This window comes from Vollenhovia emeryi, unplaced genomic scaffold (genome assembly GCF_000949405.1).
Source record: "Vollenhovia emeryi isolate VEMERY1.0 unplaced genomic scaffold, V.emery_V1.0 DF939162.1, whole genome shotgun sequence".
NCBI lineage: Eukaryota > Metazoa > Arthropoda > Insecta > Hymenoptera > Formicidae > Vollenhovia > Vollenhovia emeryi.
The window spans coordinates 866,211-893,617 of record NW_011967204.1 but is presented as its reverse complement, the minus strand read 5'-3'; the positions used below and the strand labels follow the sequence as shown (position 1 = coordinate 893,617).

The 27,407-nt window shown below is 39.8% G+C and overlaps 1 protein-coding gene across 1 annotated transcript in view; it reads left to right on the top strand.

Annotated features, from left to right (window-relative positions):
• Positions 1 to 469: 469 nt before the first annotated feature.
• The window catches only part of LOC105564572 (plexin-A4), a 206,653-nt gene continuing 179,715 nt past the window's right edge, over positions 470 to 27,407 (top strand). The window contains exon 1 of the mRNA XM_012017022.1: positions 470 to 1,507. Within this exon, the coding sequence (XP_011872412.1) occupies positions 509 to 1,507 (999 nt within the window). The 5' untranslated portion in view covers positions 470 to 508. The remainder of the gene's footprint in view (positions 1,508 to 27,407) is intronic.

Genomic DNA, 27,407 nt, shown 5'->3' with positions numbered 1-27,407 from the left:
AGATACACATAAATACATATTTTTAAGGGATGTGTGAAGAAAGAGATTTTTTGCTTAAATGTGTACAATTTGTAAATTTTGAAAAATTTGTCACTTGCGTTAGTGTCTCAAGTACGTTTCGTTAACGATGAAACTTGATGGCTTTACAGGTCTGGGAGAGGCTCAAAGAAGAAGCCACCTCCGTCACAATCGCCGGACAGCGCGGAAGAGGAGGAGGTGGGGGAGGGGGAGGAGGCGGAGGAGGAGGAGGAAGAGAAGGTGGAGGCGGTGGTGGAGGCGCGACGGAGTTCGTAGTGCGGAAATAGGTAGAGTAGGCATGTTGTCAGTCTTCCCGACAACGACGACGACGGGGACGATGAGGGTGGCGTCGCGGCCGCCGCGTCGACGATGTTGGTGTCGGCCGCCGCTGCTGCTGACTCTGGTCCTCGCGCTATCGCTATCGTTGCCGACGGCGCGCTCGCTGCCGGCCGACATAGTCCAGAAGTTCCACGATCCGGAGGTGGAGCGCATGAACCATCTGGTGGTGGACAAGAACACCGGCCGGGTGTACGTAGGCGCGGTTAATCGTCTCTATCAGCTGTCGCCGGACCTGCTGCTGGTCGTAAAGGAGGTCACCGGGCCGAAGGGCGACTCCACGGCGTGCTCGATGCTAGACTGCCCCCGCGAGGCGCAAAAGCGGCCGGTCGACAACGTGAACAAGGCCCTGGTGATCGATTACACCACCACGCGGCTCATCTCCTGCGGCAGCCTGTTCCAGGGCATGTGCACGGTGCGCAATCTGCACAACATATCGGACGTGGTGCAGGAGGTGAAGGAGGCGGTGGTGGCGAACAACGCCACCGCCTCGACGGTCGCGTTTATCGCGCCCGGTCCGCCGAATCCGCCGGTCTCCCAGGTCATGTATGTCGGCGTGACCTTCACCGGTAACTCGCCGTATCGCTCCGAGGTGCCGGCGGTGAGCTCGCGGTCCCTCGACAAGGACAAGATGTTGAACATCGCGGAAGCGGCGGTCACGACCGGTACGCGAATGTACGTTAATTCACTGTCGCGCGAACGTTACCCCATCAACTACATCTACGGCTTCAGCAGCGGAGGATTCAGTTATTTCCTCACCACGCAGATGAAGAACACGGAGACGCCGATCTATCTTTCGAAACTGGTCCGGGTGTGCCAGGACGACGAGCATTATTACTCGTACACGGAGATACCGATTAATTGCACCAGCGACGATCGTATTTACAATCTCGTGCAAGCCGCCTACGTCGGCAAGGCCGGCTCGGTGCTCGCCGGCGACCTGGGTATCACCGCTCAGGACGACGTGCTGTTCGCCGTGTTCGCCGAGAGCGACGGACCCAACAGTGACGTGCCGCGGCCACTCTCGGCTCTGTGCGTGTACTCGCTCAAGGCAATCCGCCGCAAGTTCATGAGCAATATACAGAGATGCTTCAGCGGCGAGGGACAGCGGGGCCTGGAGTTCATCTCGCCGAGCCACAAATGCATATCAACGGTGAGTCATTTTCAACAGCTTAATTTAACCGCTGCCTCTTCGCCGCCGTGTACGTAATCTCGGCGATGTCACTCGGCATCTCGTTATCCGCGGAAAAATACAGGATACTTTTCGACGAGTAACAGGAAGCAAGGCTTTCCACGGTCAAAACGCGATCACTTTTGCGCGAATTCGCTTTATGCTGCGCTTTATAAAAAATTATAAATCGTACGATTCGACTCACAATTCGCGTCACCCTCAGCGCGCGACGTGATAGATAAATTACATAATTTTTCAATAATATATGAATAATGTCACGTTCTCCGAAGAACGAATGATTTTGATCGCTGTAAAAAGAGCGGAAATCAACGAATGCAAAGCCTTCCGAGATTTATTATAATATTATGATAACAGAGATTCTCCGAGAGTCATGATAAGCGATTTTTAACATTCATGATTTTGAGTGTCTGCATTGACGTACAAAAAATTAGTGCATTCGCGCATTAAAACTACTCGACTATCGAACAATATTAAAGCCGCGTATAACTCATCAAATTGAAAAATATTGAATAAATTATAACATTTTTGTTATTTATATAGAAACGAACAAATCAACGGAATCCTTAAGTTTTTCCGACATTTATGTTTATATTGTTACAATTTATCGAGCTAATTAATTTGTTATTTGTTAAAATTATTTCTTCCGAAATTTGCTTCAACAGACTTTTGAATATAATAATTGTTTCTTGATTCTTAGAGTATCTTTTATTTACATTTATTATTTTTATAATTAATGCGAGAAGATAAGTTATGAATTATAATTTAATAATAACGACGTGTACGTGTTTTAATCCGGGCGCGCCAATTTTTTGTACGTCATTTTGGTCTCGAGATCGTTTCATACAATTTTAAATTTGCATGGAAATCCGCTGCGGAATAGCAGTTACACGTGTAATACTGAAACTTGTGAAATTGAGGACTTGCCACTTCAAAATATAAAATAAATATAAAATAAAAATATAAAGATTAATGTAATAAATAAATTATTATTATTATACATAGAGTTTGTAATAGACTCAAGTAAAATCATTACATTTGATTTTACTCACGATTACAAATTGACGCTAATTTTTCACGGTGAAGGACACATTTTCTTCGCGTCGTTTTTTAGCTCTTTTGAAAAGGTAACTTTGAACAATATAGTATACCACTGTCATTCAGACATTTTGTTTTGTCGCGTCCGAATTGCCTTTCCCAACGTGCCCTAGATATGAGTATCGTCCCAATTGAAGTTCCCGCAGTGTAATATTATTCCGCAGGGATACTATTGCGAATAAAACATGTGACTTTCCTAAAAAAAACTTTAAATCTCCATTTTTAATAATTAAACTTTTAGTCGACCATAACCGGCCCGTGTTTTAATAGAGAAAATTTATTGCGAAAAATATTATCTCATCCAGGGTTTGAACTGGGACTTTCCTACTCTCTAGGCGGGCGTCTCACCAATTCGACCACTGAGGAATGTATCTTAATTTTTAACTAATAAGAATATTCTTAAATGTCGCCAGCAGTAATTAACAACGTCAATGTTTTATTGACCGTATCTGGCAATTTTAATAATACAGAAATTTTATTGCGAAAAATATTACCTCACCCAGAGTTTGAACCTGGCTGGGAAGTCCAAGTTCAAACCTTGGCTGAGGCTATATTTTTCGGAATAAAATTTCTGTATTATTAAAATTACCAGATACGTTTAATAAAACTTTGATGTTCTTAATTTTTAATTCTAATTTGTCAAAAATCACACACATGTACGTGGAGCATGATTGCAACTTTTATCAGGAAAACTCTTAGATTTGGCAAAACGAGGCCGGATTTATTTAAACATGATAAATCTCTTTAGATTGCCAGTAATAAATAACAATGGATCCGTTTAGTCGACCTTATCTGGCTCTTATTTAATAAATTCAATAAAAATACAGATACAACGTGCAACGACACCTTGTTTGGGTCATTTACAAGCACAAATTCTGAAAGGGAACAGCAATACATGGTTAACATAGATAAATAGAAAAATAATTGGAATTTATTTATTCATACGAAGGTGTTTGCACTATTTGTATTATTTATGTAATAATACAATTGATCGAATTCACTTGGAATCGATTTATCCTGTGCCAAGGGGAGTTCCGCAACTGTATATAAACGCGTTGTTAGTCACTGCCTCGTTGAAAACCCTCGTTACTTGGTTCATCCCGTTCGGTGGATTGATAGCTCGTTTAAATGAATTGATATCTCGCAGTATGGCTACTACCGGCCAACAATAACTCGCGGAAGGCAGCGCGGCACGTGTGTACGGTACTCGATAGCTCGGCACCCGCGAGGGTATCGGTGCCATCGCTAGCCGGAATTATTATAACCGCACGATGCGGCGCGATGGTGGTGCATTCGCGATTGTCGGGCGGCTGAATGGCCGTCAGGTGGAAAGACCACCTCCCGTTGCAAGAAGGACGCGATTCGTCCTCCTTGATTATTACGGCACGAATCAATCGGCCGCGTCTCGCAGGAAGCTCCTCTCCCTCTCGCGCGTTCGCATTTACGTAACAGGTGGCATCGAAAAGCTTAAAGAAGGCAAGACCTTCGTACAAAGCGCCATATGCTCCTTTCACACGGGCTCCCGTCATTTGTGCGTGCGAGCGCGAGAACAATCTTCCTCCGCAGCGTCCGCCTCTCATTTTCGTGCCGGGAAATCGCGAGATACTTTTATTATTACGCGCGGCGAATTTTAGACACGAACAAATAACGCGCCGCGTTAATTTCACCGGGATCTGTCTCTGAAAATGCCGTTGTGTTTACCCGCCCTGCGCTCATCTGCTAAATTGCACGTGTAATATTACATTTAAACCATTATTTGCATTAATGCGGAAACACGCATCAGGATATTGTTTTATTTACCTTAATCGCGAAATTAGCATTACGTTGCAATTAAAATGTATATTGTGATTCGCAGTGATAAAGTGGATAAAGTCTGTATATTTAACCGCGATTACATTGGCGGAAATATAGGAGCGCCGGGCCGGGCACTCGTCAGGCGCATCGCGAGCCGATACGATTATCAATTCGCGGCTCGGGTTTATTATTTTCCGGGAAAGCGACCGAATTTTTATTCGTCTTTACGGCTGTCCTAGATCTCACCTGCCGCAATTAAAGCCTCTAATGAGACCGCGGTTGAAGCCTTTCCCCGGATTCGCATGCGTCGTTGACCAGCGCGGTGGATTCCATAATTTATTAGCGTACCGGGGGAGCCGGTCGTCTCGCCGCGGAGCGATTTTACCGCGCCCGGCCAACGGCAATCGCATTCCGCGACTTTTTCCGCGCGCGTCACGGGCAGAAACGCGCGACGAAAATGCGCCTCTTTCGCGTCCGCCGCGTCATTTCTGTCCGCAACCACCGAGGCTATCTCCTCGTGATCGATCGCTGCCGATCGCTCGTCAGCGGTTAACCGAAACTTATACAAAACGTCGATGAGCTCTCGGTTTTGCCGACCGCTTTTCCCGTCGTATCGCGCATGCAGCGGGATACCCTCTCGCGTATCAATTCTCCGAATTTGGCGTCGGGCCTTTCCGTTTGAAAATTTAATCGGATAATGTCGCCGAAACGCGCGCGAAACTCTGCTTAAAATATCATTCCCGAAAATCCCTTTAATTCTTTATAACCCGGGGATTATTGATCTCTCGGCCAGTTTTTGTCGCAAATTGGCCCCAAACCGGTGAAAAAATCCGCATGTGAAGGGAGACCTAGATCGCGCTATGCATTCCTGTTCGGAAACTCTGGCGAATTGATTCCGCACGGATACACGCGACTTCGGACGAATTTCACGATTCATGCTCGTCTCAATAAGCGATCACGGGGAACATTTCTCCCTATATAGCCGTATTGCGAAGTCATCCCTCGAAAGAGGGCGAAATGGACTCGATATTAAATTAGGTGGACACGTTTATTATTTGGCTTTGTTACTTTTACTATGATAGAGATGTAATTTATCAACGTATCTCTCTATCGTCACGGTGAAATTAATTTAAACCATATTATATACGTATAAGTACAATCTATGTATAATATAATATTAAACATTTGACAGCGAATTGAATGAATTCGAATTTTTCATAAATCGAAATAGATTAATCTTTAAAGAATTTTCACATCGTTACACTTTTGAAAAATTTGTGTTAAATTTAACAGAATCACGTCCCAAACGTTTTTGTGTTAATTTAACAAAATATGGATATGTTCAATGATCACACTAATACTCTGTTAATATTTTAAATACAAAATAAATGTGAATCTTAAAATAATTTATAATAAAATAAATGTTCTGTAAAATCAACATTTTATTCTGTAAATTTGAACAGATAAATTTTGTTACTAATAATATAGGACATACGTATTGTGTAAGATTAAAAAATAAGTACACATTGTGTTGTTTTAACATTTCTATTCAGTTATTTTAATAATTTTACACTTAAGGTCAATTAACACAAGAGCAATGTGTTAAACATATAACAGGAAAATTTTAACCGGCATTTTTTTTAACAAGAAAACAAATTTTCCAACTGTGTAGAAAACTTTATTACACGGGTTACTTTGCAAATATTATTCGTCTCTTCGCGCACATAACTCGCGAATATGTGGCAATTTTTATTTCATTAATATTTTACAAATTCCTGAGTATATATCGATTTCGTGTTGTTTTATCTGAAATATCTGTCAGAGTTTTCGCAAATTGACTTCTCTTTCGTCTTGCGAGAAAGCAGTATTAGTGAATTGAACAATTTATCGTCGTTTGCACGTCGCCGGCGCTCGGTCTCAGTTTGTCAGAAAATCTCGCGACAATTTCTCGACATGTGTCGATTTATATAAATTTCGCGTTTTCAACGTATCTAAACCGAAAGACACAAATTTTATATACAAGACAATCAATCTTCGACATCATGAAACGAAGAAGAATAAGAATAGTTTCTAGAGAAACTGATTCGGATGGATTATTCTAAGGAGTGGAGGGGAGGATATCATAAAAAAATCGCAAAATATTGGATTGAACACATTTGTCTCAATTTTTTTCATTTATTTTTACAAATGTGGGACAGTTATTTACAAAAGAAACCATTCATTTTTCATATCAACGCAACCATTCATCTTCGATATCGGTTAAGCAATGTGAAATCCCCCCCCCCCCCCCCTCTCTCTCTCTCTCTCTCTCTCTCTCTCTCTCTCTCTTTGTTCTCTTGCTCTCTCGCTCGCAAAGGCCGCCAAAGGTTTCTGAACGGCGGTTATAACAAAGCTCGACCGGGTTTCGTCGCACGGGGTGCACCGGCACGGCTTTCTCAAAACTTTACCGGAACGGTACTTAGAGAACCGTTTTCAGTGCCCGCTTAAAGATGCGGAACACTCCGCAAAGTCTAGCGAAATGATATTCACGACGCGGCGCGAGATTTATTCAAATTTTCTGCATTTCGTCCCGCTTTCTCCCTCTCTCTCGTCTCTCTCGTGAAACTTTCCTCCGCCGTGAGAACGTATGCCGGAACACAAAGGATTTCTTTGCGTAGGAAGGCGAGAAAAAGGCGCGGAACCTGCTGAGAGTTAGTCGCCGGACGGAGATAAGCGGGCGACCATAAAGAAGATAAAGATTGTTTGTTTGGTCTAGCCGACGACGAGCTACCGTGGGACAACGCGTTCGTCTTTTATTCCTATTTTTCCTTTTTTTTTCGTCGTCATTCTACTCCGGTCGACTCTCGAGCCTCCTCCTCTTCCTGTTTCTCTTCCTTTATGTCTTATTCGACCGGACAACCGCAAGATTCCGGTAGAACGGAAACGGATAAATTCACCGGACGTGTACGTGTTAATTTGACCGATGGAAGCTCGTGTTTAGTCTTTGTCGATCTTACAATTAAGCCACGCCGAAAAATAAACGATCGTGATAACGAAACGTCAACACACGATGGCAAGCTATATTTTCTCAAATATCTATGTATCTTTGTGTTACATAGTTTTGACTGAACAAAGATTCATTACTTGTGAATAATTTGAAATTTAATAAATAATTTAAAATTTTGTATATTAATGTAAGATATAGATATGTATTATATTTTTACATTTAGATCCGTACAAATTATTATAATTATTTTTAATTTTATACAAAAATAGCGAAGAGGAAAATTTCGGAAATTTTGCTACACTCGTAAATGCTTTCAGATTTTTTAATTAAAAAAAAATAATTTGTGTCTTTTGCACTTAACAAAAATTGCCAATGGCAGCTGCAGTTATTCCAAGAAGAAAGGGAACAAACCGAAATGTAAATGAAAAAGGATGAAAAACCTAGAAAGAAAGAAAAAAGCGGAAAGGGACAGTTGGTTTCTCCTCCGAATTTTGTCATGTGTGCACGACATGCACGAACACATGTTCACGTCCGTGAATGTACCATAGCTATGTGGATTCAATTTTTACGTCACAAAAGAATCGTGGCAAAGGGGTCGGCACGGGCGGTAGGGCGAGGAAGGGAAAGCTTTCGAGAAAAACCCATTCGCTCAAATTGGATGGCCTCCTCTCGCCTCGATCATCGGAGTGAGCCTCGCAATTAAAAAGTTTTGCACGGTAAAAAAAAACTCGCGACTCGTAAATGTGATGCAGTTTCGCAGAATTTTTTCCTCTCTGTCTGAAAAACGGAACGGCCGTGCGTGAAAAAATCACTCGCACTCGATTGTTATATAGAGGGTAGAAATCGAATCGATTGGTACCGGATAGAAAGTGCAGGAATAGACTGAAGAAGAACAAATAAGTTAGACGTCGAATGCGTGCAAATTTCTATTTAGTTTCACACGAGCTTTATAAAAGAAGACAACACAAGTATACTTTTTTAAAAAACGTTGATTTTAATTCTTATCACTTATATGATAAGTTACTACGTGTGTTCCAACATTATTATATTCGTATTAATAATTTACATTCGTAACTTTGTAATTTATGCTAAATTTTGTTTAGTCGCGGGGAAGCACAGGACAGAAGTATAACTGTTTCGCAGTAAGCTTATAGCTATTGTTCACACTAGAGGGAATATCTAAAGCGACAGACGTCAGATTGTTTCGCGGCAATGAAATAAAATTCTCTCGGGATGAATTTTCATCGGGGATTGAAACCGGTAAAATTTCAGAGAGTTCGGATTTCCGTACTGCAGGCGCAGGAAAATAATCTGCACATTTATTCGCGACAGTGAAAACAGCGCGACTAACTGTCTACTAAAACACATTTTTCATTAATGGAGAAAATTTAACTTACTGACGTTGTGCGGTTTATACCTGGCACGATTTTGAGGATTAAGTTAAGTAACTTTTGTTTTCGAGTTTTCATCTGCAACATAATTGTCAGTAGTTTTTAATTTATTTTATGTTACAAACCTACAATGTGCAATATAATTTGTTTTATTAAGTTTTGCGAATTTAATTAATTCTGCAAAGCGACCTACGTAACGTTGGAAATATTAGTTATGTCAAAATTTATATCGACAATATTACGACTTCGATTTTTACGCGATTATTTCGACTTAGAGTGACTGTTAATCGATGAAATATATAACATGATGCAACTGTAAATGCGATTGCAAATGCTCCCCTATAACCGGATGCTTTCAATAATATGAATGTATGTAGATAGCACGAGGCGTAGACTTCTATTTTACTGATTTATTCCGGGATATTAGTAATAATGAAGTACTTATGGCACTTCTGATCCATTCTGTATAGAGTGGATATTATATAGAATGTTTCGGAAAATTTATATAACAATAGCATGAAATAATCATAATTTATATTCACTGCCTTTCTTACCCATCACCTTCTGAATTTTCAAAATTGAACCTCTTAATAAGTTTCCTATTAAAATCATATTAAAATATTTTTTCTGTTAATGTCAGGTCCACTTACTGCCAAATAAGGATTAATTTTATTTCTTATAAATAGCTTTCGAAAGCTCATTTCATCTAAAGTAATTTTTACTGTCAAAATAGCACGCAGCTCTCGAGTCTAATTTTGGAAAGTTGTTAAAATTGAAAATTCGATAGAAAGTACCGCTTCTAATCCTACCGTTTTACCGGCTTCCCAAGATAACGCGTATACACTTCGAGAAGCCACCGACATCATCGAAGTGAATCGATCGAATCTAATCGTTGCGATTGAAGCCCCTGTTGAAGCCCGATTGAAATCCGATATTCTTGCTTTTTTTTCGCTGATTATTTACGAAGGACGAAATCATATCGTTGTTCCTGCGACAAGCGGCATCGGGAAAAATTGAATCGAGAGTGCAAGGAAGCTTAGAACATGACCATTTTCCGGCTTGCAGAAGAATTCGGTGGTATTTTCGTTCGTTTTCCGAGATGGTCTCTCCTCGCCGCTCTACTTTTTCTCCTTCTTTTCCGTTCGAGTGCAACCTCACTTTCGCGCCTGGGAACAGTTAGAAGTAACATTGCGGGATACCGTATACTGGACTTACTGGAGCGTGGAATAGTAATTGCTGGACGAGAGACGAAGCCGCGTGCAATCGTGTCGAGGTACAAACCGCTGATAACTTCTCTCGAGTATTGGAGATTGAGAAAAAAGAATCAGGAAATAATCGGGACTTGAGAATCGTGGGACCCTCAAAGAGTAATGTCGTAAAATTTAAGATTACGGTTTCAAGACTCACGATCAGTTCCTCGAGGAACATTTTAAGGATGGACTTTTTTTAGTTTCACAGAGTCTTACGATATTCAAGTAGTCAGGTGTTGTTTTCATACGTGTTTAGGTAATGCTATTAGAAATATTTCATGTTCTCACATTGCTATATATTGTATTTGGACTTTTACCTGACTCTTGCAAGAGTAAAACTTTTCTTGTTTATTTGTTGACAAGGAAGATATCTTTTTCATTGCATTTTCTAATCTTTAATCTATTCATCGACGACTGACTTGCTTATAAAAGAAGAGAACTGGAAGTTAAATATAAGCATTCCCTCTTTAATAGCATCGAAAATAATGATTTATATACCAATTATTAGTATCCGAAATAGAGTCGCATTATTTGTCAGTTAATTGAAACACGGATTGACATGATTTGTGAGGACATTCACCCGATTGAATTTATAAACTGGTCTGATAAAAGTTATTTCTAATTTAGTCGGCGACAGACGCATACGTCGTACTCAATTTTGCAATAACGTCTGGCTTCAAAAGATTAAAGCAGCTTGTTTATGAATAATTACAGGGAATTGGCACTTTACTCTCTCATACATGTGCATTTATGCGTTTCGAATAGCGTATATGAACTTTTTAAAATTTACTCATTGAAGTGTCTTCAACATTTCAATGTAAAATACGTCGAGGCTAAAAGGATAATGCAATAACGAATGAGAGGTTTGCTATTAGCGATGAAAATAACAGATATTTTTATTGTGCTAAGAAAAACTTGATTTTTTAAATTATTTTGTCACTTAGGTTAATGTCATCACGGATACAATATATCGCCTTTTAAATCTTCTACAACTGCAAATTATTCATTGTTTTTTTTCAGATTCTCCTTTTCTACCGTGACATTTATTAAATTTTCTTTAGTCTTCCTTCTTTTATATCAAGACGTTTTTAATACCTAGTCTCTCAAAGTTTTACATCTAAACATACATGGCAAAATAGACAGGAGAAGGCATATTTAATCGGTGTCGTCAATTTTATTACAGTTACGGACGAATGAACTCTATTCGATTAAAAGTTCGGCGAACTGGGTCGATCTCCCGGAAACACCTGACGGAAGCTTTTTGCGAAATCGCCGATTTGCGTGTGCGCGTATTGACGTCGGCGCGTTATATCCGGCACGTATTAAGCTGCGCTGCATTAAGAAGCATTTTCTCCCGGAGCCGCTTCTGCACAAGAACCTTTAGAACGATCGGATCGGGGGGGTATATACGGGAAACACGTCGCGCTTCGATAGAGTGCACATTATGCAAGTGCATCGCCGCGGTGATGCATTGCATTTGCGTCGTACACTTAAAACATGCGCGTACCCGCCTTCGCGCTCGGCTCGTTATTTTACGGTCGTTGCGTTGCGTGCCGCTCGCATTCGTCCGCGTTAACTTATCGTTTCATCCGCGCGGTCATTTCGGCCTGGCGATGCCCGCGGATTCGAGTTCCGTGAATAGCCGAGGAAAGATAGAAGCGGAAGATAGCTCACTCCAAGAACTGGATTCATATGCGTTTGATTTACACCCGAACAGAATAGGACGAGCGAAATAGATTTATTTCAACGTCTTGTTCATAAAAAAGAAAAGTTTATCGTTTCCGCGACAAGGAGAACAATTGGAGGAATTCTTAGCAACGCGTTGTAACACGGACGTCTCTCTCTCTCTATTTTTTCGGTTATCCGGTTGCAATTCTATGCTTAACAGCGTTAAGGCACATCTCTTTGTCCGCATAATTTAGTGAGGCCGCGAATAAAGAGAATAGGGGATAGCATGGATAAAGAGAATTAAATTATTTCGCTGGAAGACTGGAAAACGCGAAACGATAATGACGAACGCATAACGATGTCGCACGTAAAAATAAAGGTCTTGAAAAGAGAAAAAGAGAGAGAGGGGGGGGCGGAGAGACAGAGAGACAGTGAAAATTATGGACGGATAGAAATAGAGCGAAAGAATTGAAAACGAGCCAAAGGCCGTTTTCACATAGATCGTGCGCGACGCAGAGTCGAAGAATAGACGGAAAAAAGTAATCTATGTGGAACGTGTGTACGCAAGAAAGATGCTAGAAGGTGGAGTAAGAAATTTCGGGCTCCGTCATGTTCGTTCCGAAAGTTTCGCGCCATCTGACCCGTGGCGAGAGTTCTGTAAAGCGGCGCAACGTTTTTCAGAAAGGAAGATTAATAAGACGCGTCTCCCGCGGAGAAAGAAATGTCTTCACGAAATATGAGAAAGAGGCGCAGCGCCGTGTAAAACACCCATTGCATCTTATATCGTCTATTTATTAACTTTTTATCTCGATTGCTCTGGTACTTGTGTCTCGACAAATTGACTTGGCAACTACGGAAATGTCAAGCGGCGTTTGTATGTTATCTCGATGACTCGTTTCCTTTTCTCTTGACAATACCGTTTGGCAGAAGATCACGATTTACCCTGCCTTTACGTTACGAGTAGAAATTGATGTTTTTTTTTACTTGATATTCTGTTAAAACGTTCTGCCACAAAACTTGCATAAGCTCAACTAGTGCCTTCTGAAAAAACACGTAACTGATACACTTTGCTCCTGGAAACAGGATTTGCTCTATATTCAACGAATCGAAGCAAGCAACAGTACCGGTGAACCAACATGAAACATCGCTGTTCCGTTCTTATTCGATTTTTAATGGGGGACTTAATAACAGACCTGTACGCGAGAGATTGGTTGTAACGGTAAACTACAATCTATCTTTATAGAATATAAGAATTTATCGATCCTGCTTTACGTTTAGACTCGTAGCAACTACATAAAATTCTATTTCATCTTTTTACCGCGAGATACGCTAAAGCAAAAATTTCAAGTGAACGATATTTAATTTTATACGCATGTAACAAATGTGTGCAAAATTTGAAACAGTATTAATATTCAATGTTATTTACACATTTTATAAAATATTTCTTTCTTTCGCGGAATCTTAATGTCAATCTCGAGCGCTTATCGAGAGTTTTCGTAATTCGTGATGAAACAATTGAGTGCTCTTGAAATGCTTTTCCTGCATGTCCGAAATTGTCCCACTGACACAATGGAGTTGCTTCAATGACAAATTATAACAGATCCGTTCGCGCCATTGACACGTCATGACTGATGCAATCATGAAATTTCATTACCTCGAAACATTTCCTATTGTCTTATTTCCAATTATGATTATGTTGATGTAATTGAGACTAATATTTAAACATTTCATCAAGTTTATAATGCATTACATTTTCTAATAATATGCTACGAAATAATTAAAAAATGTCTGTCCCATTTGTTACACGGATTTACAGACCAATTTTATTTACTTATGTAAACTTATCGCATTTTCATTATCTTTGTTTTAATCATTACTTATAAAGTAAAAATATGCGTTTGACGTAGTTGTTTTTTTTAATAATTCTATTTTAATAATTCTAAATTGCTATTGTGTGTACAATTGTATTATTTTCTATAACATTGACTATTTACGATACATTTTTATGGAAGTTTCAAAGCGAAGAATTTAGCGTCTTTTTTATATTCTGCAACTTTAATGAAAAAAATCGAGTATTTATATTAGTACAAGCGTTAAATTGTTTGTAGTAACTAGATCATAAGCATTAATATTTGAAAAATTCACTTTACCTCTCTACAGATTACGCTCGAATAATTTACTTCAAAATAGCGATATGTAAATCACAACGTTACTAAATCATATATCTGGTCCTTGATTACGACGGACGTATCCTCATACAAGCTCTATCGAAATTTCTAATCTGTAGAAGGAGCAGTAAAAGAAGTAATTAAATATTTTTAATAGTCTCATATAAACATTGATGCGCACTTAAAAATGTTAATACTAACTTAAAATATGTTAATTAAACACTAAAAAATTCGAATGTATTCAGTAAAATAATTATTGTATGGTTTACATTTATCAATTTTTAATAATAATTTTTTAATTAAAGTTACCACTACGAAAATCAGGAAAGTTTGATAGATTCATGTAAATCCACGTCATAATGCAAGGAAAATGTTTCATAGTGTTGAAACAAGTGGAAGATTGGAATTATGGTATAATTAGTATTGATAAAATTGAACTTAATGTACCAATGATACGAGAATATTTAAGACTAGATGAATTGAATTTAGGAGTGTATTCAAACGCTCTTATTATTCCTTTGTTCACACAAGTCCATTCTTTTCTATATATTCCGTCAATTGGATATCTGATATATGCTTTTATATTCAATACTTTGTTTGAAATTATTAGTCTTAGACATTCTTTCTTTTATTAATTTTTCTGAATATCTTAGATTCGTCATATTGCCGCAAGAAAACATGCTTCGCTTGTTATTAAGCCTCGGGATAAGCATCCGTTACAAAGATTGTTTCGCGTCAAACGAGTTTTCTCTCCTGGTATCGATCGAATCGCAGCTCGTTTATCTTACCTTTTATCTCGCACCGATCTCGTCGCCTCGAAACGCCCACGATTTCGAAGCTACTTTCGAACTTTCGAATCATTTTCTGTTGTTTCTTCCTACTCTCAGCGGCTATTTTTCATTTCCATCGTTTGTTACATCAATTTATTCCCGTCATCCTCGCTTAGCTTCTTTGAACTCTTTGAATACTGTCGACTCTTTTATTCATTGATTTCTATATTTTTTTAATTCTGACTGAATTTCATTTTTTATATCTGGTGGTATTTTATAGTAAGTTTGATAAACTTGTTGAAATAAGTTTATCCTACATGATACATATCTTGGCGTGGATTTATCATTACCTTTTCCCTTCAGTGCCCAGGGAGTTTGCCCTATGACAACAATAAATACACTCCGCCCCGTTTCCCTTCTTTTCTCCGCTGACGTTTCCAGCGCATTAGGCTGCTTGAAATAATAATCGACCGTCTCTTCCTTCCGTTCGTCGCCATCGCGCCGAATAATCCGACGTGCCAGTGAAATTCACGCTCCGATCCCCGCGAATCCCGCCCCGGCGTCCAGTTTTTCGTCCGACCGACGCTTCGACGGGCGCGGCTCAAACAAATGCAAATCCGTTAAGCTCGGGACTAAGCTCGGGGCTTTTATCGAAAAAAAGCTGTGCCCTCGAAATCGGCGGCCCTTCGCGTCGCGACGGTGAACCGCAAGCTCGGTGCCATCGAGGAGAAGCAACGTTTTTAATCCTCGCGAACGCGTTCCAGAACCCCTGCAGCTTTCCCTAAACGACCACATAAATGCGCGGACGAGAAGCTTTACAAACGCGAAAAAAATATGTTAGCTTGAAATGCCTTCTTGATGCGTTCCTTTTTGCTGAAAGAGAGCTAAAAAATTGGACAAGCATTGATCTCTACAACTGTATAAGTGTACCTTGGCAAAAATTTATTTTATTTTATGTACCATTTATTTATCGATATTTATTTTTTGATAGTAGTATTTTCATAATTCTTTAAAAATAATTACTAGAAATTTTTAATCGATTAATGCTGAGTTTTAGAACATTAATATATTTTTACAAGTTTGTCTCATGTTATTCGTACAAACTTTTATATGCAATTTGGAAGCTACTTTTGCTCTATTTAACTGTCACATATTAATGATTATATTAAAATAATTAAAGAAATTTGAGGCAATACAAATAAAACAACAAACTAAATTGAGATATGATTTATCGTTATTTTCTCTTCTATTTACAAAATAAAAAATTCGTAATCCGATTGCCCGAGGGAGAATTAAGCGTTTAACTGTAGTTAATTTGCAATCTGTTAAAAATCTGTCGATTTTGAGCGGTTGTAACAATCGTTCGCGTGAGCACGATAAGAAACCGTACGCGAGATAAAATCGATCGATCGCTACTTATAGGCGCAACTCGACATTACATCTTTGATGTCGGACACCGTCATGGTATCTGCTAGTGAGAAAAAATTTAGAAAATGTCACGACATTTAACACCCCGAATACAAATAACATTCCACTGAAATACCAATCTGTTGCTCGACACGACGAAGGCGATCTTGCGGCCTACAATTTCGTGAAGTGCGAAACATGCAGAGAGTCATCTGATTTGCATATCTCCCGCGTAAGAGAGAAAACGAGAGGGAGAGACAGCTCAGACAGCTGATATTCTTTTTTGTATTGAAATAATAAGATTGTTGTATTTCTTCGAGAAATTATACCACGTATTTTTTTTACCTATGTTTATATCAACTTTCTTTCTCGTTTTTGGTTCCCCATTCATCTCCCGAGCGATTTACCTCGACTTACGGAACACCCTGTATACTTTTAAAGGAACTGCATGTTCAAAATGCTCTGATATAAAACTTTTTATTTTTTCTCTCACTTTTTCTTCGCTTCTTTCACCCCCCTCCCCCCCTCTCTCTCTCTGTCTCTCTCTCTCTGTCCCCTTCTGTTTATCTGCTATGCATTGAACCAATAATCACGCGCCCCGATATGGCTCTGGCACATTGCCCTGTATGCCATCCAATGAACATCCTACTTTCGTCGCTGCAACGTCCTGCCACGCGAAAAAGACGAAAGGCAAACGTGGTTGCTCATTCAGACTTTGATCGCGCATGAGCAACGCGTTCTATATTCAGAAGCATTTGCTGTTGGTTTACCCCGTAGAATACACGAGATATGATATCTCATACTTGAGTTCGTCGGTTGATTTCTTTTTCGGATTTCCCGAACTGCATTTCGCATGAGGCCAGGCTCTCTTGACTTGTTTCGTGCAATTCGGCGAATAGGGGTGAGACGGCATCTTGAAAATTAACTTGAGTAAATTAATATAAAGTGACCGATGCGGCGTATCATCATGCACTCGCGGATTTTAGTATTTAATGCTTAGTTTTGGCCTCGGTTTTGGCCTGATTTGCGGACGAGTGGTTTCGCGCAAATTAAATTTATAATTATTATTACTCTGCGCATATTTGTTTATTGTTTTATCATGCGAGCTGTAATCGCGGTACGTATTAATGGATATATAAATTTGAATTACAACATATTAATGGATATCGTGAATTTAATTTTGCCGGTGAATATTAGTTTGTAATGTCTTGCACAAGACATTGGCAGAAATTAACGCGTATTATTTAAATAGGTACGTTATCACTTAATTAATATATTGAGCAACGTTTGAAAAGTAATCGCCAGTAGTTTCGACGAAAATTTATCTGGCACAGGTCACGTGCGAACGTTTAAAAACTCCAAGCGTTGGTAGCAATTTAATAATAGCGTAGCCTTCATTGTAATAGGCAGAATTGTCGGTTAGTACGAGTACCTACACGGAGAGAATTTTCTCTTCAAATGTATCCTGAAATTATGTGGAACAACGCGGCATTTTGAAGAACTTTATGAGAGATTTTTGAAATTTCACCATACCGTTTACTACACTGAGAAAAATGTCCGATTAAATATAATCGGATAATCCAATTGCATAATAACAAACGGATATATCCGATTAAATTGTATATCCGATGAGAAATGTGATCGGTTTTTCAATCAAAGTTCATCGATAACTGCATTTCATCGGATAAATTTCATCGGATACATCCATAATTTAATCGGAAAAATTATTTGGAAACACTATTTAATTGGTTTATCCGATGAAAATTTTTCTCAGTGTAGTAAAATGTATACCAAGTATGATTATTAGTGAAATGTATGGTGAAATTTCAACAAACTCTCATAAAATCCTTCGAAATGCCGTTGTCCCACGATTGCATAGTTTTCGGGATAAGTTTTCAAAAAAAAATCTCTCTCCGCGTAGACATCAGGAACTTAATAAATTCGTGCTCAGGGACGTAACACCGTTTTATCTGAGGCTGGTTACATGGCGTCTTACAACCTATCGCTGTTTGCGCGTAGACACCTTGGCGGGAACGCCAATTAAAAGCACTCCGGCGCGGCGCGGCGGGAATAATCCTGAGGATAACGGTTAAATGGAGCGGCGTACATATAACGACACTGCCCCCGATACAGCGTCGCTGGCACATTGCCTTCGTGCCTTCGTCGGAGGCTAGCGCGCTCGCCTCTCCGGAGTTCCTTTCCTCGATGAAAGGGAGCCTCGGCTTCCGGTCGAGCGCGCACCTCGCCGAAGCTACGCAGATAGAGCGACTGTTCTAACTGGGTTACCGTACACTCGCACGAAATCGTCGAGACACGAGGCGGCTTTCCCCTGCCCTTGGAGATAGAGCGCTTCGCAAAGTGCGTTGCACCCCTTTCTTTCCGACCTCACTTTCTCCTCCCTTTGCCCCCCCCCCCCGTTCATTTTCTTTATCGTCCCCATTTCCTATACCGGCGTTCTCTCTCGGCTAGGTCGGTCAGCGTGACGCAACGGTATTATTGTCTGAGCGTAGAATGCGCCGGGAACGATAGCACTCCTTTCCCAGAGACGGCGCCGTGGAGTGCATTCAGTCAGCCTTTCCCTCTCTCTTTCTCCCTTTTCTTCCTTCGCATTTTCTTTTCTGCTCTCTATCATCATTTCGCTTCCCCTAGCGATGAGATGCCGCTTGATGCCGTTGAACGAAAGTGAGATGATCTAGATATGATCTGTCGTTCGGAGGGAGACCTTGTGAGAATATTGTTGTACAATAATGCTTAATGGTAATACGAGATGTTCCGGGAAAACGGCGCATTATCTCGGCGAATATCTCGGCGATTTTTCCTGCAAGAATGATATTTATCGTTTTACATGTATATTTCCCAATGTATTGCAGTACTAAGTCACGCTCTTTTCCCTGCATCAATTTTGTTTGTAGGAATATTATCTTTCTTTGCACTATGTAAATTGTTAATTAAATATTACTTTCAAATGTTATTAATATGACATTTACACTTGGAATAAGAATTTCTCGAAATATCTAACCTACTCGAGTCCAATGGCAAAGATCTAGAATTTATAATTTACATATTGACGTTTTTTCCGAAATATTACATTTATCTTTATACCACGTCACGCGGAATCTTCACGTCGAACGAAGGGTCGCGCGTACACGTACAAAATATTATTTTTGCATTTGCGATGAAACGTAGGGAGCATTTACGAAGTGCAAGTCGTAGCGTATAGATTAAACGACGCCGCTCGAGTCGCGTTAATCTCGGCCGATTAGAAGAGACTATCAAGGAGGGTCCACGTACGGATGTGAAAATTCCACATGGTCCGATGGGCATCCGTAAATCAATCGAGCGTTTACCCTTTGCCCTCGAGCCACCCTCGGTACGAGCCAACGACCACCCTCCTCCGCGAATTACGATGAAGGAGCGGTCTCGACTTCTATAAATAAGGATTACTCGGGGGGAGGGGGGGGGAGGAGTTGTTGCTGCTGCCACCTGCCCTCATCGCACGGCCAATTTTATTGAACGCCCGGCTGCCACGCGCGAGCGGGTTTACTTTTTCCGCTGGATTAATTATTTACCACTTAATGCTCAGTGAATGGTCGAAAGAGTCATCTACTGAGACGTAGTTGCTTCAAAAATCATACACCGAGTCACAGTTGACGCAAGAGTCATTTGTGGAATTACAATTGGTTTGCAGAGTCATCCGTAAGATGAGTCTAATAATAATAGTCAGAATTACTTCCTAGATGACATAAAAATACTTCGTTGATTAACACTCAACGTATAAGAATCACTCGCGGTCAGTAAATTATGATTAGTCTAATGTGTATACTATCTGGATGGTTTGTGTAATAATAATCTAAGAGTTTCAATCATAAAAGTGATATTTTTAATAAGCACAGTGAAATCACCGGAGATAAAATGTTTTCCGTTTTTCTGCAACACGTGAAAACGCGAGCTCGTCACAAAATGCTTGAATTATTCAAATTTTTAGGAAGGTAAAGTAGAATCTCCTAACGAAAATAAAATTTAAAAATATTCTTGCGAATCTTCTTTTTTCTTGTTACTTCTCTTCTTTAATAAAGATGAAAGTTCGCTCTGGAAATGTTCTTGCTTTCAATTAGGGGCCAAATAACTCGGGGAAATGTGCTCAGACCTTGTTACGTTCCGCGCACCCAATTGGGCAGCTATTGTCGGCACGTGGCAGGCAAGGTTGCCGGAACCTTCCCAAGCGATCCTGTACATTCACGTGTATCTGTTATAGATCGGATTGGCGAAAGGGGATTTGGTAGAGATAGTACCAAACAGGCACCATCTTAACTCCAAAACTTTATAAGTCTTATCTCGAATCTTTTTTCAAGCTTTACGTTTGAAAAAAGTACAGGTCTGTTTATTTTTTTTTAGAAATGTTCTTAAGTTAATCAAAGACTCGAACGTCTTTACCTTCTACAGGTGATACTAGTCGTTCGTTTCATCTCACGCGAAGTTATTTCCGCGCAGACACTTTTCCCCTTGAATATATCAAATATCTCTTCGAGATTTGGCGTAACATTATAGTATTATGTCTTGTTTCGTACATCATTACATCAGGTTTCCCTGATGTCGCGATGTAATGCGTATTTTAATTAATAGCACGAAATCACAATATGTTTTCATTAGCCGCCGATCACGAAACTGTTATGTGTACGATAATAATCTGCAATTGGATTATACATTTTGAAAAATTTTTGTTTTCAAAATATAAGACACATAATTTAATATCCTAAAGTTATAAAGCTTTAAATATATTTTCTTACTAATATGGGATGAATTTATGTCTTAGACTACTCACACGTCTAACTGCACTGAAAGCCATAACTCTTATTCACGTTGTTGGATTAATATAATTAAATGGAGAGGTGAGCTGCAATTTTTCTACATCAGAATCTTGAAAACCCCCTGCGAAAACGGGGATTAATCCGACTAAAAAGCCTTCTCTCTCTCTTTTTTTTCCGCTCTCCGAAATCCGACGGACAAAATAATCTAGCGAGGCGCCAGGTGGCAGCGGAATTTGATCGGAAACACGTTGTCTGTATAGTTAGCTCGCACTCCCAACGAGACAATCAAATCGGATCGCGGGAGATAATGCGAGGAGCAGCGGAAACCGTATAAACTGGCGAGCGAGAGCCAATATGGAGACCTTCCACTTTCCCGGGGAAAGATCCTTATCGAGCTGTAGTCGCGGCGGCGGCGGCGTGAAATCTATCGAGCTAACTTTAATCGAACCCCTCTAACCGCATAAAACGGCGGCTGAGAAACAGCGTCTCGTTGCCGTCATTGTAGTCGAACCGTCTTTTAAGATTGAGATATCACGAGATGCGTTATCGCGCGATCGAAACGTTTTAACTTTTATGCGCTTTGCACTTGGCGCGGTGACGTTTACCTCGAGTGCGACTTTCCTACGTCGAGTAGCGGCTGAAACGAATAAAAGGCGAACCGCGACGTAAGCCATTCATATGGGCGGTATTAGCGAACTACTTTGTCCGCCATATCTACATTTGTTTGTTAAAACGCCGCCCGTGGAAATGACAGTTTTCTCTCTCGACGTTCCTGGCTTTTACGTCATTTCTCGCGATGCACTATCTTATGATTTGCTCGTGTATTGATTTACCGTAACAGATGAAAAACATAATTCACATTGTGTTTATTATATTGCATTATGCTCATGATATTGCATAGGTATTGTGTTGTATTTTATAACAGTACTTGTTTAAACGTTGTTCGTGGAAATAACAATTTAGAGTTTTCTCTCTCTCTCTCTCTCTCTCTCTCTCTCTCTCTCGACGTTCTGGCTTTTACGTCATTTTTTGCGATGCACTATCTTACTCGCGTATTGATTTATCGTAATACATAAAAAGTATGATTTACATTATGTTTATAACATTGTGTATTTGTTGTATTTTACGAGTAAGAATCTTAAATTATTGTGCGAGTAAGCTCGGAATTAAGTATCCAATACTGAATTTATCAACGGAATTATTCCTATAGAGTTCAATACTTTTTTACGTCGATTCTAAGTGTTTCAAATAATTCTGCCTGAGGAATAACTTATGGTAGTATAAGAGAGAAATTGTGCAAATGATACTGAAACATTACTATATTTAATAACATAACGGCGAAAAATGGTGTAAAATTAATCTTATAGTAATACTCCAACTTTTTTATCTTGCGCACACATTGTGCAGAGATTTTTAATAATTTCGCCAAATCGATCCTTTGATAAGATCTGCCAAATTATAGTTTTTATTAGACGTCGTTTAAAGAACTCACTTGCTCCGAGAAGTAGAAACTTTTAGTGTCAAGGCTCCAACGGAGCCTCAGCGTAATGTATCGCGATTAATCTTGTACTTAAAATCAGATTCACGGTTTGGCGAATTCACCTGCCTGTGGCCCTTGTGATTGCTATAATTTATTTTCTCGATTGCACAAGTAGACAGGTGTCCTTCACGCCAACGGCGAGGTGACTCTCATCTTTTTTTTTTCTTACGCGAACGCCCGTTGTGCGCATAATAGAAGCGGGATGCAACAAGCCGGAAGTATGGTGAAATAGATGGATGATGATAGGATTGCATTAGGCACTCGAACAAACATTATTCTGTAGTTCGCTACTATGAATTTTATTGTTGGAGGAACTTCGAAAGCTGCACCTAAATCCTGCTTCGTAATTTCTGCATAAAGAAATATGCCATGTTTTACTTACATTAGGATATTTGTGCAAACAATAGAGGAAAAATATATTGTGTATACGATTTTGCAAGCATTATATAATCTATGTAATTTTAGGTAAAATTCTTGAATTGGAACAAAGTAATAATCTCAATGTCCATTTTGAAGATATCTCGAAATTCAATAGAGAATGTGAAATGTGTGACCGAATTTCTGTATTATCTGTGTAATGTTATTAATACATCACACAGTACCATTGTCTTCTATCTCAGGCAGTGCTTTTAACTATACGATAAGAAATTTATCAGCAGAATGAGATCATTGACCTCCGCAGGTCTGGAAGATTGAGAGAAAAATAGCGCTAACGTTTCTGGCTCAGTAAAATATGTATCATATTATGTGAAGGTACGCGCACGCGATTTCTGCTTTAATTTTATTTTACAGCTATAAAACTATCTTATTCTCGACGATTCTTCTACATCCCCCAATATCTCAATTACAAAATAGAATTCTGAAAACTTGCCTGTTAGCGTTATATATATTTTTGTAAGTGATTTTTCTTTCCAAGCCGCACAAATACAAAAGTTCGAAATTGACGTTTCGCGTCGATTAATCCTGAAATAATGTATTGTATGACAGATTTAATTTGTTGCTCCGACAAAGTTGAAATTTATTTTTGTGCCGTAAATTCTTGAAAGTAAATTAATACGGATCCTCGATTGAAATTTACAAGGAAACTTTTCTTCGAGTACATTACGACAAACTGGTGAAGTTCGATATCACCATCGAAATGTATAACACCCACATCTCGTTCAGCCTGACGAGCCTCTGCTCTCAGGTTTGCCCATGTAAATGCGACGAAATTGGAGTTTCTGTAAGAAGAAAAGCTCTCGAGGAGTCGCGAGACGTACGCGCGCGCGAAAGTTCGACGTTTCCCCGTTCCCTTTTCCCTGTCGCATTTACACTTTCTTCTCGATGTGGCCGCTGAGAATTCAGCCGTGGGCCTTTACGGAAACGGAGGGGAGGGAGAGGACGATAGTGACGGTTCGTGCGAGGGGTTGAGAGGGCGGCTGGAATAGATGGGGAGGGGGTGGGAGAAAGAGAAATGCAGATTGAAAATCTGCGGCGGCCCCTCGGCGGAGGGTGCATCAGCAAGAAAATTGGGGCCGGGCGAGAATAATACGAGCCGCGGGGGATGAAGGAATGGGGGAGGAAGGGAGTCTTTTTCCACCCTTCGCGCCCGAAATATGTTAATTACATTCGGGCACCGCCGTCGGCGACCCTCCGGCATCGGATTGCGCGGATATTACAACGCTGGGATTCGTGTAAATAATTCGCCATAACTCATTTCTTTGGCGAATCTGCGACTCTCTCTCTCTCTCTCCCCCCTCTCTCTCTCTGTTTCTCCTCCCCCTTGTCTCTGTTTCTATTTGTCCTCGCTTCTCACATTAAACATAATAAATTTTTAATAAGAAACGAGAGCGTCAAATTTTAGGTCCGAGCAAGATATAGATAGCCCAATAATGTTTAATTTAATATGTGAATTCATATACCGTTTTCCACCTTTCCTGCGCGCCGTTACTTCCGGACATACGGCACAGTTACGTTTAGGAATCATTGTTGTTAGCAAATTCACGTGTTTTACATCGATAAACGATTTCTAATTAACCAGTAGAGGAGTATATTTAAAGTCACCAGTGATGAATAAAATAGAAATCAGTTTCTAATTATTTTTAAACGCTACACTTAGCCTCCAATACAATACCCCCCTTTTCTTCCGGTATTGTAAAGAGATCTTCCATAATAAATTTTAGTTGCCGCAACGAGGAAGTTATCGAGGCGCGAGTAGCGATGATATCGCGCGCTCGTTTGACGGCGATACAATCGGCTTTATAACCTGAAATTTTCTTCACGAGCGTAAGCGTAAGCCTACGGAGATTAAGGGTATCGGAATGTAGTTTAATTCTAACGATTATAGGTAAATTGATTGAAACGACCGACAAAATTTTTAACGCGTTACCTGATCGCTGAAAGTACAAATGTACGAGAATCAATTCAATTCTCGTGGATTCTTACAACGAATAATAATATTTTAACACACATGAATCGTACTGTGAACTTGTTTCGAGCAAGGGAAAAAATTTTCCTTGGAAATATTTCATCACCGCAGATAATTTACCCTTTGGCCGCAGGATACAGATTTATAAGTAAAATTGGAGCTGATCTGTAGCTAATTTCATTTCTCCGACGTGTTATCCTATTATTATATCGTTAATGTCAACACTTGAAATTCGTTCTTTTGTAATACCATCATTTCCGCATGTGCAACATGCTATATTTATACGTATGACTAAAGCTCATGATTGTTCGCATATTGCTTCTTCTTATGTTTGATATCATCGTCGATGACAAAAAACGCAATCTTTTTTACGGACTACGCGATGATCATAGACATTCCGTTGCGTCGACGTAATCACGTGGGACGATCGTAACGTTGAGCGATTGTACAGGATGTTGCATGAGAAACCGGTTGAACAACGACATCCAATATAATTTTGAAAAGCGAAACGTATCGCAATTCAACAACTTCTACAATATAATAACATGTTCGAAAGCCTATTATTTCTAATTACTTGCAACTTGAAAATCAATGACACCTTGGTGTCAACAGTCAAGAGAAGATCAATACTAAGTTGATCGAGGAGAGACCGCTGCGAAGATTACTTTTGTCCGGGAAAGTACCATCCACAGCGATATATACGTACGCTAACAATTGCGCCGAAGTAGGTAACGACGCGGAAACCGACGGGAAAATTATTAACGTAAGCTCGAGTCGTGCCCGACAAGATTCTCGACTGGCGGTCTCGGCTGGAAATTTTGCTGAATTACATCCGACTCACGCTTCGTCGACCGTAAGGGGGCTGAATTAATCGATTAATTTCATCGCACTCTAATACGCCGCCTCTAATACGACATAGGCTCATACGGCCAAGGAAAATTGCGCAACACTAAAGCGACCGCGTTCCATTCGTGTGCATTCAATAGTTTATGCAATGCATTAGGAAGCCGCGTGTCAAAATCGCGGCAAATAATTCAACCACTTTAATGAATCGGCGAAGCATTGCGCAGTATTGCGAAATCCGAGTTATTACATCGGCTATTCGTGTATTACCTTGCGGCATCTTAATATGGCTAACTTTCGCAGCATTTACTCACGAGTGGCACAGTCAAGCACGCAAGTTTACCTAATGTCGTTACTAAAGAATGAATTTACTGGGATGAGAAATATATCGAGAATAAAACGTTCATTCAAAGTAGAGCAATCGTTAAATTGTAAAAACTTCACTTATTCATAATTGCCGGCAAATATAATGTGAAGAAAGAAGAGATTGCGAGAAAAATATGATTGATTTATGTCAATCATTGTCACATTCAATATTTTCCTATTATTTTTACGACACTTTTCCTACTCAATAGTATGTAACTTGAAAATAGCAGACTATACCGAATTAATTTTACTTAATTTTAAGATTAGAATATGAACTATGTAATTGGAAAGTACTCACAGTATCGAGGCTAGGGTAAAGTAAGCTTGAAATGATAATAATCTTGTACGGAGTATTTGAGGTACCTGGTTCGAGCGGCTGTACATCTTATTGCGTGTGCGATTTTCCAGATTGATGAGAAATCCGACCTGGATCTGGATTACGATTTGAATATCCTGGCTGGATGCGCGATTAGGTATGCAGATGCTACGAGGCATCTGCCACAGTTTCGTATTACCGAATTATCGGATTAAACATAGGAATTAAGGTTTTAAATCCGCGGCTCAACTCGTTGCGCCGTTTAAGCCGCTGCTCATTAAAATTGAAGACTCGAGACGCCTCTGTGTCTCTGTGTCTCTCTGTCTCTTTTCCTCTCTTTCGCTTTTGACGACTTACACCCAGATTTTCTAGGTAATTATGCACGACGAATGATGCGACAGCGTGAATTTAAATCGTCACGTACGAATGCAAAAGATAACATACGAGCGGAAAGATTGAAACTGTTATTTACTGATACAAGTGTAGATTATTACATGATTAGTTATCAATCGATGCCTCTACCCATCTATTTGATAAAAAGTAGTAGATTTTATAAGGCGGACTCCAGTTCAGATGGAAAACGGGTTCAGACCTTGCTGAGGCATTATAAAGATATAATAAGATAAAACAAGATAAATAAGATGAAATCAGATAAATAATATAAAATAAGATAATAAGATACAGTAATGCTCACTGGGCATTAGTAGGCATTGCTGTACAAGATTTTGATCAGCGGTTTCCCCCTCGGGCCGTGGAACTCCGTGAATATCGAAAGTGAAACTTACGGATCATATTCTCAGAACTTGAAACAATGCAGTCTTTCTTCACTGGAACGCAAAATTCCGCGATGCTGTTAACCGCAATTCTATCGCTGCGTTTTAAAATAATAATATTGATAATTACAATAATATAGATACATGATCTCTATATATTCCGATAATAAAGATATCGTGGAACACGTAGATATCATTAGTGCCGCAGAGTGCTGACGAGCGTGATTTTAATGTTCCCGTCGCCGGCGAAAAGTTGAGGGATATTTTTCGAAACGTCCG